Consider the following 13,710-nt stretch of genomic DNA (forward strand, 5'->3'; position numbering starts at 1 on the left):
GTCAGAACTATTTGGTGGGTGGCTGTCACTCAAAGCATTCTGCTAGTATGGGCGGAGCCAAGCCAATAACAGGCTGAAATCTTGAGGGTGGAAAATGATGCTTTTGAGTACTCCATTAGAAATATAAAACAATGATTTTTTTTTTTTTTTTTTAAATAAACCTTACAGATGTCTTTCATAGACTCACAGGAATTGTGTAAAGTTGCCCAAATAGTGCTAGGAATAGCAATGCAGGTCCCTTTTAAAGTGAGTGTGTACATGTGGCTGTGTGTGCTGTGAGTGTATTTGATGGTTTGTTATGATCATTGAGCATCCTGATGGTCTGGGGATAGAAGCTCAACAAAAAGCTCTATTAAAAAGATGTGTTTTGAGGCCCTTTTTAAAAGCTGAATGAATATGAATGAATATGGAAAACACAAGATGGGAAATTCCCTGACTTTTTCCATGTTTTCCATGTGTTCATGAGCCTCACCGTTCCCAGGATCTCACGTTTGGGTGTTTTTATCTCCAGCCCAACCTCCTTCCTCAGCCTGTTGAGACCGTTATCCAGCTCCATCCTCCTCTGCCTCTCGAGAGCATTATGGAGCCCCTTCTATTGACAGGAAAGGTTTAGAAGAAGAACACATTAAAATAATAATGATATTAATGGATTATGCCACTTTTCAGACATATGGAGCTGGTTGTTTTTCCTAATGAAAACGAAGGTGAGAAGAACGTGGCAGCATTTAACACATTCCCAGCCAATCACGTAATGCGTTTTTAACTTGTTTTTTCTTTTATTCGATTTTAATATCCTATTCAATGTCACTGAGCTGTATTTTGGCTGGAAAAGGCATATTGGGACTCCGAAAGTGCAGTACCGGCCAGATCCTGGTATTGGCGCTGTCTCAAGAATGCAGTAATCCTTGTTGCAGACTTGGTGTCACATTTTTTACGCTCCGGGCGGATTTTTCTGTTAGCCTGAAGCGAGGGCTTCACCAGATCGCATGGAATACTTTTTGCAATGCCGAATTCATTATGCAGTAAAGGAATATGGCATCAGCCAATGGACATATGATCTAGCAGATGGCGATCAAATAACTGGAAAATTCTTTTTGGAATCCAACTGGCCACAGGTAAGAGCAATTTGACGTCAATTTCAGCTTGATTGTCCAAGGATTTAATAGCCATCCCCCTGCTCAGCCTATGTTGTGGTAATAACGAATGTCGTTATTGGTAATCAATCATCAGAAACGACTTCCCCCACCCCCCCCCCCCCTTTCATGCATTCATGATGGAACATAATACCGATCATATGCATTTGGATTTTTAACTCTAGCTTGTGTAGGGACGAAACACCAATCGATTTAACATTATTAGCTTAGTGCCTTATAAATAGCTTTGCAGGAATTATCCCAGATCATTCCGATATAACACTCATATTCACCACGGTATAAAACGGGAACATATTGATGAAAAAATTATTTCTTTATGGCATATTGAACGGAAGGTATACTGTCAATTGACAATGACATTGGACCCATAGCTATAATATAAAATATAGATTTAGCTCTACAAACAAGGTGACGCACAGTGAACGTTTGTAATGGAAAGGTGGCCTTCCTAGAGTGGGGCCCATCTAATGGCTGGCCGGGAATGTGTTAAGAAGAAATTGAAAACGAAATGTTTTTGTTTTAGACAGCTACTGAGTCTGGGGAGTAATCTAGCTAGAGTGAAAGAAAAAATGTGAGTTACTTTTTCAGCATCTGATGCACAACAGTGGTTCTCAAACTACGGGTCGCATTGGCAAGTAAAAAAAAACAATATATATATTTTTTTTATGTTCTGGCAACATATTTTGGCTAAAATATGCCTCGTTTTATAAATGTGTATTGATAATAGTGCTGTAATAATATTATTCTAATAAATATGCATGATCAAGTTCAACAACGTGTGCTTTTATTTTGATATTCCTTAATTCCACGTTGAAATTAGGCAATACATTAATGGTTGAATGATTTCGAAAATGATAAACAAAAACGCTGAAACTCACGTCAGTCTCCTCGTACCGTTGGGCGATGAGAGTGGAGCAAACAGATCCCAGTTATGTGGTGGGGATCGATGCGATCCATTTCCGGTTTGTATATTACTAATACACGCCCAAATCATGTAGATTATTGAGTTATGGCAAAGATCAATATCCACGGTGTGTGTATTGAGTCCCGCGACGATAAACGAGTGGCCGGACGGAATAGGGAGACACACCGGGATCACAAGAGATCCACTTCCGGTTGCAATTCGCCGATCAGCCACCAGGTGGCAGTATTGAAGCGTTGCAGAGTTGTGCTGGCTCACACAGCATCCGACAAGGCTCCGTGAGTGAAATATGAATACCATGGCGAAAATATGAAATTATGATCAGAATCACGTCGTACGCCGTTATTGGCAGAATTCGCATGAACTTGAAACCTGTTGTACAATGTTATTGGCGGGGAAAGGGTTAAGTGTGGGGTCCCCAAAAGAATTCCTAAATAAAATGGGGTCACGGTATGAAAAAAACCCTGGTTTGAGAACCACTGCACTAGAACATTAATGTTATCTCACTACTTACACAGCACTCGATAAAAACACATTAACCCATTCTCCGCCGGGCATTGTACCCATCCTAAACCATCCTCTGCCAGCTCTATTTGTCTATGGAGATGTTCACCTTCTTTGCAGGGCTATAACTTTTTAAATTATATTGCTAAATTGACATTACTAAGGCCCATTCAACATCAATTATCTATCGTTCAGGATGTGGGAACGTTTTACTTTTTCATTCACACATTCATACAAAAATACGGTCTAGAGTATAAATATGTTTTTATCGTTTTCTGCAGTATTTCATAGAACGTGAGATATAGCCATAAATGCATATATTAGATCATCAAATGCAGTTTGATACCGATCGACGCCAGATAAAAAATTTCAACTGTACATGTTCCTAGACGTTATGACTCATCATGCGCGGATGAACGGAAGGGGGGAGGTCGTTTATAATTCCGTGACCGACGTTAAATGATTCATGTAGTATGGGTGATATATTGATCAGAGCAGTTTGTATAGAAAATGGTAAATAAAAACGCTGAAACTCACCCCAGTCTCCTCGTAGCGTTGGGTGATGAGAGTGGAGCAAAAAGATCGCTATTATGGGATGTTGATCGATGCGACCCATTGCCGGGTTGTATATTACTAATACACGTCCAAATAACGTTGATTATTGAGTTATGGCAAAGATCCATATCCACGGTGTCTGTATTGAACCCCGGGAAGATCACAGAGTGGCCGGACGAAAATAGGGGACGGACCAAGCACTTCCGGCCACTTCCGGTTTGGCAACTCGTCGATCGGCCACGAGGTGGCGGTATTGAAGCGTTGCAGAGTTGAGCAGAGTCCTACAGCACCAGCCAAGACTCCGTGGGTGAAATGTGAATACCATGACGAAAATATGAAATATTGATCTCAAAGACGCCTTACGGCGTCATTGGCAGATTACGCATGGCGGAGAATGACGTGTTAACAAGTCATTGGTGAGCAATGGGTTAATTCAAGTACATCGAAGACCTCTCCCCACATTAAACCAAAAATACTTGCTTGTTTTTTCCCCCGTACGTTTAATTCAAAGGGGGATACAAATGAATACAGTGAAATGTATCATAGTATTTTTTTATTTTATTTATTTTCTGGCTTTCTGTATTTTTTTTATATATATTTTTTTACCCATCCCAATTTACTCGTTATGACAATTCCCTTCCTGGTCGTTGTGCGCATTGCCCCGTCGGCCTGGGGAGGGTGTAGAACGACAGTGGCTCAGGAGGTAGAGCAGTCGTCTGGTAATCCAGAGGTTCCCGGTTCGATTCCCACTCCTCCCAGGGTAGCGTGTCAAAGTGTCCTTGAGCAAGACACTTAACCCCTAATTGCTCCCGATGTGCAGGTTGGTACCTTGCATGGTTGCCTCTGCCATCGGTGTGTGAATGTGAGTGAATGGGTCAAATGTGAGGAACAAATTGTAAAGCGTTTTGGATAAAAGCGCTATATAAATGCAATCATTTATTTTATTTTATTTTTATGCCTCCTCCGATACACGTGGAGTCGCCAGCCGCTTCTTTTCACCCTGACAGCGAGGAGTTTCACTGGTTCACGCTATTTCCCCCAGATCCCCTCCCTGCTGAACAGGCGCCCCGACCGGCCAGTAGGAGTCGCAGTTTACAACGACCAGGACACATACCCCACCGGTTTCCCACCCGCTAACACTGCCAAATGTGTTAGTAGGGACGACTGACAAGCCGGAGGTACCGCAGACAGCTGGATTAGATCCCAGAGTCTCTGCGGTGGTAGGCGAGTGCTTAGTCCACTGCGCTACCCAGCCGCACCATGTACCATAGTATTTTGGTAGCCGTACTGTGAGATCTCATACCGTTACATCCCTGCTCCACAGGGCACCCAAAGTAGGTTTCAGCGTTTATTTCAGGGCTTGTACAGACTGCAGCGTGGCCCCATTGACATCACATTGGTTTTGTGGCCAACTAGCTCCAAGTGTCCAGTATGAAGAACAGCATGGATTGTGCTAAGAAAGGACTCAGGCGATTGACAACATCGTCGATGAGTATGAAATAGGGCTGGGGGTCCAAAATTGAAAACTTCTACCTCATTTTTGCATTAGCATTTTGTTTTTGCATTTTAGTTTATATTTTGTAGTGTTTGGTCTTTATTCTTTAACTTTTTACTGTATGGAGTTATTCACTATAATGTACCTTTTTTTTTTTAAACTTTGGCCATTCCCCTGGCTCTTTTATGTGTTTATCACATTTATACTGGTCAAGGATGACCGACAGAAACAGGCTGAAAGGGTTCAGATGGGGGGGAAGACACTCTGGGAAAGGCACGTCTGCAGTCGGGATTCGAACTCGCTAAGCCCCAGATCCGTGACGAGCACGGTTGTCCACGGCGCTGAAATAGCACTCGCGGTACGTGGTGAGCTACTGGAGCTCCCCACTATAATGTACCTTTATGCGACAAATAAAACTCGACTTGAATGATCGGTGGTACTTCACGACGAGTTCTTACGTTGATATGCTTTCCGAGTTCGTCCCCGCTGCTGCCGTCCGAGAGGACCAACGAGTTGTCCGTCTCCTCGCTCTCTTCGCCCGCCAAGTCCACCAGGACCGCTTCCGTCCTCTCGCTCTCTTCGCCCGCCAAGTCCACCAGGACCGCTTCCGTCCTCTCGCTCTCTTCGCCCGCCAAGTCCACCAGGACCGCTTCCATCCTCTCACTCTCTTCGTCCGTCACGCAGACGATGTCCAGGTCCACGATACCGGCAGCCGGCACCGGACTCGCGGGCTCAGAGACGTCGGTGGAGGGGTGAGACGATGGTGTGCCGCGTCCGCCGCCGGCCACAGGCTGGGCCGCCACGATCACAGGCCCCACCGGGGTGGGCGGAAGACGGGGGGGCGGTCCGGCGGAGGCCCCCTCTGCGATCTGGGTCGTCGAGGAGGTCACCGCCTCCGCTCGCGTCCCCTGTGCTCCCGAGGGCGCGAGGGAGGCGACGGTGGCCTTCAGGTGATGGAGGCGGGTGAAGGAACCGGGAGCCACCTTCACCGCGGGCTGCGTAGGAACCGTCGGACAGGTGATTATAAGGGGTTCCCTGTTGCCCGACGTGGGGATTATCTTGAAGGTGCACGTCCCCTGTCCCAGAGCGTGGGGTAGGAGCGTGGGGGCGGCAGGACCAGAGAGGATCCGGAAGCCGGCGAGAGAAGCAGAGTTGGCTGTTGCCACCAGAGACTGGGTTTGGTTGATGATGCCAACCGTCGGACCTTTTGGCGCTATGTTGGTTTTGGTGGATTTGGTGGGGGACGAGGTGGAGAGTGGAGCAGAAAGGGCAAGTTGGCCGCCTAAGGAAAATAATACAACATTATATATAATTGGAAAGAAAAAATGTATCAAAGTTGTAGACTTTGATTTGGAACAAAAACATTACCTAGGAAGAGGCTTGAATGAAAACCCACTTTGGATTCAGTGAATTGAAAGTGAATCAATCCCAACTATGGCTGGGTACAAATATAGACAAAATAAAGAAAAACCTGTCATTTCATTTGAATTTCATAGATTCTTAAAATCTCAAGATTGATTACTTTCATTAGACGTTATTTATAATGCCCTCTGTCCTGCAGATGCCAACTTTAGAAACCAAATTACATCTTTTGACAACAGTGGCAAGTCTAATTGAATCAATATAGAATCAAATTGGGATGTTGTGAATCGATATGTCAATGAATCAGGTAAGGAAAGAAACGATTAACCACAGGGTTTGATCCCAGGACCCTCCTGCTGCAAGGCAGTAGTGTTAACCTCAGGGTTTGATCCCAGGACCTTCATGCTGCAAGGCAGTAGTGTTAACCTCAGGGTTTGATCCCAGGACCTTCATGCTGCAAGGCAGTAGTGTTAACCTCAGGGTTTGATCCCAGGACCTTCATGCTGCAAGGCAGTAGTGTTAACCTCAGGGTTTGATCCCAGGACCTTCATGCTGCAAGGCAGTAGTGTTAACCTCAGGGTTTGAACCCAGGACCTTCATGCTGCAAGGCAGTAGTGTTAACCGCAGGGTTTGATCCCAGGACCTTCATGCTGCAAGGCAGTAGTGTTAACCACAGGGTTTGAACCCAGGACCTTCTTGCTGTGAGTCAGAAGAGTTAACCACAGGGTTTGAACCCAGGACATTCTTGCTGCGAGTCAGCAGTGTTAACCACAGGGTTTGAACCCATGACCTTTCAGGCTGTGAGGCAGCAGCAGTGTTAACCACAGGGTTTGAACCCAGGACCTTCGGGCTGTGAGGCAGCAGCAGTGTTAACCACAGGGTTTGAACCCAGGACCTGCACCCTGCTCCTCCACTCACCTCTTCTGATCACCATGTTGGGGTTGAGGGCCCTCAGCTGACTGAGAGGCACCAGCTGGACCAGCTGACCACAGGGTTTACGGTACAACACGGTCCCCGAAGCCAAGCGCACCGGCTGGAGCAGCTCGGCCTGGTTCACCATGAGCGGCCCCGAGGACGGGCCCGTCGGGCAGCGGACCGGGGCCGCGGAGTTGGTCCCCGGGATCGGAATCATCAACACTTGGGAGTTTTGGACGCTGGTCGCCGTCATGATAGTAGACCGTTTAGGATCTGAAACACAGAGAGCAATGGGACAGAGATGAAGAGAGGGGCGATTTCATTATGAGGCTACCGTGTAAACAGAATGCAAATTGCGAGAGGGGAGGTCAATGTCACTTATACCCTTATTGAAAACAAGACATCACTTGCTAAATATCATGTCCAAGCTTTTAACTTAATACTTTGTACTTTACCATTGCAATAGCAAAAGTAATATTCATGTTCGACTATATAATCCCCCTCAACAATACATTCTCTTGACATGGCAACAGAATAGTGAAAAATACGTTCTCTTGACATGGCAACAGAATAGTGAAAGTGGACACTTTTCCCACAACTGGGTGAAGGTCAACTCACAAAAAGATGGCCTCAAAATCTTGTTTCACACTGACAAGTAAATCTGACAAGTCACCAGAAAGAGCAGCGCAGCTTCAAAGACAGCACCGACATGAAACATCCCAGTCAACATGAAGCGTCACAAGCAACACACAGCATTTGTGATCAAACTGCTTTGGCGAAGAGCCAGAGGTGAAGTCGCCCCCCTCAATTTATTATTATTATCTTTTTTTATACATACTTACGGAATTAACTGGTTTTGTTTGGGTACTTGCACAGTAACACTGAAATAGACTTAAGAGACAGTCTTTCAGTAATAACTGTAAATAGAAATGTTCATATTGGTGCATCCTGGACCCATGGCAAAGACACCCATGTCCAATTCAGAGCCCCAGTGGAGTGTGTTAATATTTCTTGAGTCTACTGTTTTTAAGATTACAGCTCAGTGAAGTGCATTAACTCTTGATCGGCATCTAGGAACTTCTTAACCTCTGGCAGGGTCCATCTAACCACCACAGACAAAGAAACAAGGATGAGAACTAAGGCTGGGCAGTATATTGACATGTCCTCTACTTGTGCAAAATAATTGTGTTTTAATAGTGAATCATGATACACATTTGTGTTGTATAAATTAATGATAAAAAGCAAATACTTATATTAAGTCAGATTTAAGAATATACTTGAGATGTTTGAGAATGTCATTTGAAAATAACCTCATAGTATCATTCAGTTCGATAAATCAATTGGAGTATCTAATGATTATAGACAGATCTTCAGTTTATCATACAACTAGTATCCTTTCTCACACCACCCAGCCCTAATGAGAAGACAGCTGACGGAAGGCTCACTGCAGAGATGTACTATGGAATATTGGGGTGTGGCAGACAGGAGATTGGGGTACGGCAGACAGGAGATTGGGGTACGACAGACAGGATAGTGGGGTACAGCAGGCACAAGCCTAGACATTGAGGGTGTGGAATTATGCAGATATCGCCCTCACTGATTGGTGCTATATGGATTTTCCGCTACAGGAACACAAACCACAAAGCGAGATGAACCATGAAGATTATGCAAGAGTTTGGCAAACCAAACAAGAGCAGCAGGACGCCATGTTGTCACCAATGTTGTGGAATCATATATAACACATGGAAGAGCAGGACGCCATGTTGTCACCAATGTTGTGGAATCATATACAACACATGGAGCAGCAGGACGCCATGTTGTCACCAATGTTGTGGAATCATATACAACACATGGAGCAGCAGGACGCCATGTTGTCACCAATGTTGTGGAATCATATATAACACATGGAGCAGCAGGACGCCATGTTGTGGAATCATATATAAAACATGGAGCAGCAGGATGCCATGTTGTCACCAATGTTCTGGAATCATATATAAAACATGGAGCAGCAGCGACAGACTTTTGAGGAGAATCCAGAGACAAACTAACAAGTCCTTGGCTCAAATATGTAGCAATGCGCTTAATAACACTTGAAATAAAAAACATTTACTAAAACCAGCTGGAACAGACACAGGAATTAGACCATGGAATAGGATTCCACAGCCCACCACCTCCGACATGCATGCAAAAAAAAATAATTCACGATTCCAGAACGTTGGTGTCGCCGTCAACATCGCTTTCTTTTGTATTTGACCACATGAGGTAGGTTTGCCAAGCCCTTAAATAATCCACCATAGTTCCTGGACAAAGTCAGGCTCTGAATAATACCTGAGGCGGGGGCGGAGCTACCCGAGGCGGCAGGCACCACCCTGTGGCCGTTAGCCCCTCCCTGAGACGGTGGAAAGATTGTAGTCACCACCTGATAGACCGGCCCCGACGCCTGGCCCTGGGGGGGGGCACCGCCAGCACCTCCCCCAGCCACCGCCCCAGTCACCTGGGCTACTTGCTGCCCGATAGCCCGGAACAGTTGGGTGGCGGAGGTGGGCGAGGGTTGTGTGATGGAGGTTGAGCCTATTTGGTAGGCCACAGAGTGAGCCGTGTTGACCTTCAGCACTGAAGACTCAGACACTGTGAAATAAAGACGGTGGTTTATTTTTTTATTTTGTTTTACTGTGTATCTAATATCCTCTTCACTAGCGATTGCTTAAATGGCTCAATGGTTAATATAGATATGTACAATACTTCAACACGCTGCCCGGGAGGAGCGGGAATCTAACCGGGAACCTTCAGATTACCACTGTCACCCCGGTAGCCATCCATACAATAGCTCCCGTGGAGGCGGGCGATATACCGGCAGAAATAACACACCGGGTACGAATCTGTGCAATGGTATGAATTTAACCGTATCGTTTTCTACCGGGTTAGTAGAGAAATGTTGAGCATTAGCCTCGACTACAGTCAAATAGAAACATTAACAGAACACATCAACTTTTTGGTGAATTCGCTTACCGTCTTCTCCAGAGAGAGACAAGAAGATAGATACCAGTTTCCTCTCTGTGCATTCAGTAGAAAGCTATCTGGCTGCATGTTAGCCTAGCTTAGCACAATGAATGGAAGCGGACATGGCCGGTTAGCCTAGGCATTGTCCAACTAACACCTCTCCCGAAGGCTAACCGGCCATGTCCGCTTAGAAAGATAGGCCTTTTCACGATGCGTCACGAATTGTTTGCAGAGCTATATCTATATTCTATATTATAGCTATGGAGACAATACTATGGCTCATTTGACGGTCACTATCTCTCGTCCAACATGTAAAAAATAATGAATCTTTTCATGTATACGTTCGCGTGTTATCCCGTGGTGAATATTGTATAGTTTCAGAGAGATCCGGGCTAATTCCTGGAAGCTGAGTTACGGAGCGCTATGTGCATTTTGCGATGCTCTGATAGTCAGCAACGGCATACGTTTTGAATACTACATACGTTGATCGTTGCGATCGATGTGAAATCATTGTAGGATGAAAGTAGGAATGATGTCATATAGTCCTTACCTTTGCTAGGAGGTATTGCAAAAAGAATATTCCAATTGTCTGATCGCGATTTCTAGTATTGATGTCCATCGGGTCCCTGACATGAAATGGGACAAACTATGCATGAAGTGTGCTGGACGTGTTCCAAGTGGCTCGAATGAAGCCTTACACTTGCCCGGGTACCATTTCTCCGCCTGGACCATATAAAATGTAACACAGTGAAATAAGGGTAGGCGATACTGCCACTTAGCAGGATTCGGCCGGCATTGCAATCTCGGACTCTCAGAATGAGTCCCAATGATACACAGTGTTGGGAAAGTTCACTTTCTACATGAACTAGTTCAGTTCACAGTTCACAATTTTTTAAATGAACTAGTTCAGTTCATAGTTCATAATTAAAAATGTTGAACTAAAGTTCATGGTTTCAAAAATGAACTAATTTATAGTTTATAGTTCTTTTTTCAATACGTTGCTGCAAGCTATTATTTGTAAAAATTATTGAACCACAGACAGCAATCGGAATACTGGCATTTCCATAACGCTTTGCTGCCGCCCATTCAGTCCACACTAGTAGCAGCTGCAGCTTTCATCTCTACAGTATATTTTCAAAAACATGAGGGAAAACTTTGCTTGGATTGTCTTTATTATGAAAACAAAAATAGGACTTTTGCTTATTCTCAATGTGCCGTTTAAGGTTTGCTATCGACGTCGTCGATGTACAGACTTGCTTCTTCAAACCGGGTGGACAAAGTTTACAGACAAACGTTCGATTTTTTCCGTCTGAGTCAGTACTGACTTTAACGTTAAACTCTTTTAAATGCTCATACGCCGAGGTAGAGTTTGACTCAGAGCGAGTGCTGCTGCAACTCTCGGCTTCGTCCATGATACTAAATGTTCGCCGATTCCGCGGTTCCACCGTTTGTTGTGAGGAGTCTGATGACGTAGCCAGGGGGTGACAGGCGCGTTGCCAGATTGGGTGGTTTTCCGCATTATTTTGAAGCCTGTTTACGGTGTGTTTTAACTGGGTTTTCGGCTGAAAGGCATATGAAATCTGGCACACCTTTGAACGCCGTTATAATAGAGTGCTGAGAATGAACACACTTTTAAACGCCGTTATACAGCGCTGAGAATGAACACGTTCTCAATTACGTTCATTTAGCGGAAATACAGTACGTTCAGTTAACGTTCGCCCAAAATACGAACGCCTTCATGCATGATCGTTCATTGAACGTGTTCAGGTACATCACTGATGATACACGAGGTCCGTGAGACTGTATAGAATAAAAAAATCGGAAAAAAGGATCAACGGTTGGCGGCCAATAACGAGTAAACTCGTGATTGGTGCTGATTGAGTTAACCTCTTAAGCATCACCCCCAAAACGGGGCCATTTTTGTTTTTGACGACTGTATACTTTTTTTTTGCAAAGCTTAGCTTTATACTTATTATATAGCACATGCATGAGCCTGGTCTCTTTTGAAAAGGTAACATTCTGAAGTTCTGAAGTAAAAAGTTGTTTGTACTCACATTTTCCATAGCCATTCATAGATAGACATTAAAGCTTGAGTAGTTTCTTGTGATAGATCACATTCACAGTCTTACGTGATTTAGATTAACTTCACAACAGCGGACACATGGTTCCTCAGTTCAAGGGTTCAATTAAAGGGGAACTATCTTATAAATGGCCTTTTTCAGTGTTTAGCATTGTTTCCTAGCTATGTGGACTTATATTAATATGATCTATGTCTCTAATTCTCATATTGGCGCATTCTTCCAATTCTCCTCTCACAATATTCACCCTCACTGAACTGAGTCATCTGAAAATGTGATGATCTGTGATGTCAGAGAGACACCGCTGCATGTTAATGTTCAGGCGGCGGCGCCGCGGCGCAGTGGTTTAGGAGCCCAGGCTCAAAACAGCTCGAGATCTTGAGGTAGAAAAATGCTGTTTTTGAGGACTTGATTAGAAATACAAAACAATGAATTAAAAAATATATATAATTACAGAGGTGTTCCATAAACTCACAGGAATTGTGTAAAAGTGCCCAAATAGTGAAAGAAATAGTAAAATAGTTCCCCTTTAAGGCTAGTAATTACGGTCAGGAACTGATAAGGGGGGGGTGGGTCACCGCAGCCATATTTTGGACCCCTTTTTGACGAGACAGTCATCTTCACACAAAAATGCTTAAGTACATTATTATTAGTAGTAGCACCAGTAGTAGTAGTACTACTACTATTACTTGAACTACAAGTATTATTAGTAATAATACTACTAGTATTATTAGCACTGATCTTTTTTTATTAATTTTTTATTATGTTTTTGGTAGATTTTTATTGTTTTTACTACCGGGCAGTCCGGTAGAGAGAGAGAGAGAGAGAGAGAGAGAGAGAGAGAGAGAGAGAGAGAGAGAGAGAGGAAGAACGGGAGACAGAGCGGGGGGAAGACATTCGGCAAAGGACGCCGGGTCCGGGAATCGAACCCGGGTCGGCCGCTTCGCGACGCAGCGTGTTACATGGTTCGCCACTTGGGCGCCCGCAATGCGATGATCTTATGAGGAAATGAAGGTGTTAGAATGAAGTCGAACCCTCACCTGCAGTCCCAAAAGGCAAAGTCAGACCCTTCATTTTAGGTTCGGTGGCGGTCAGAGTGGCGATGATGCCGGTGGCAGCAGAGGTGGCCGTGGACACCGACGGGTCCCCTGGCGGCATGGAGGACGAGGAGGCCAGACACGGCAGCACCCGCAGCCTGCGGCCGAGCCCCACCCTGCCCGTCAGGTAGGCGGCCAGCCGGTTAGCGGGGTGCAGCGCCCCCATGGCCCCCAGCTGGATCTTGGCGAAGGGGTAGTGTTTGCCGTTGACCTGCGGGTGGAGCATACGGGATGGAAAATGGACTGCATTGATATAGAGATTTTGTCCAAAGCGCTTTACAACTTATGCCTCACATTCACCCATATGCCAATGGCAGAGGCAACTAGCAACTAGAGCTGGGTTAAAAAAAATCTATTTCCCGATTCTGAATAGACAAAATAAATAAACTGGTCAAGAAAACAAGCTCTGTGGTAGGAGCGGACCTGGACAGTCTGGAGGTGGTGGCAGAGGGGAGGACGAGGAGGAAGCTGTACGCTATCCTTGAGAACCCCTGCCACCCCCTCCATGATGAGCTGAACGCAATGCGGTCCACGTTTAGCCACAGACTATCCCCCCCCCCCCCCCCCCCCCCGACATACCACAAAGCGCTTCGGGCAGTCCTTTGTGCCGGTGGCAACAAGGCTCCAC

General features: G+C 45.2%; 1 protein-coding gene across 3 annotated transcripts in view; it reads right to left on the reverse strand.

Annotated features, from left to right (window-relative positions):
* The window catches only part of LOC311246687 (uncharacterized protein), a 65,540-nt gene that overhangs the window by 29,247 nt on the left and 22,583 nt on the right, over window positions 1-13,710 (reverse strand). For 2 of the 3 annotated variants that reach the window (XM_084336893.1, XM_084336892.1), the window contains exons 12-16: window positions 13,026-13,293; window positions 9,236-9,535; window positions 6,911-7,180; window positions 5,089-5,912; window positions 473-592 (exon numbers count right to left, since the gene is read on the reverse strand). In XM_084336893.1, coding sequence (XP_084193019.1) covers window positions 473-592; window positions 5,089-5,912; window positions 6,911-7,180; window positions 9,236-9,535; window positions 13,026-13,293 — 1,782 coding nt within the window. The remainder of the gene's footprint in view (window positions 1-472; window positions 593-5,088; window positions 5,913-6,910; window positions 7,181-9,235; window positions 9,536-13,025; window positions 13,294-13,710) is intronic. The other variant, XM_084336894.1, reaches the window with a different exon arrangement.

Source organism: Notolepis coatsorum (genome assembly GCF_963971535.1).
Source record: "Notolepis coatsorum genome assembly, chromosome: 2".
Taxonomy (NCBI): Eukaryota; Metazoa; Chordata; class Actinopteri; order Aulopiformes; family Paralepididae; genus Notolepis; species Notolepis coatsorum.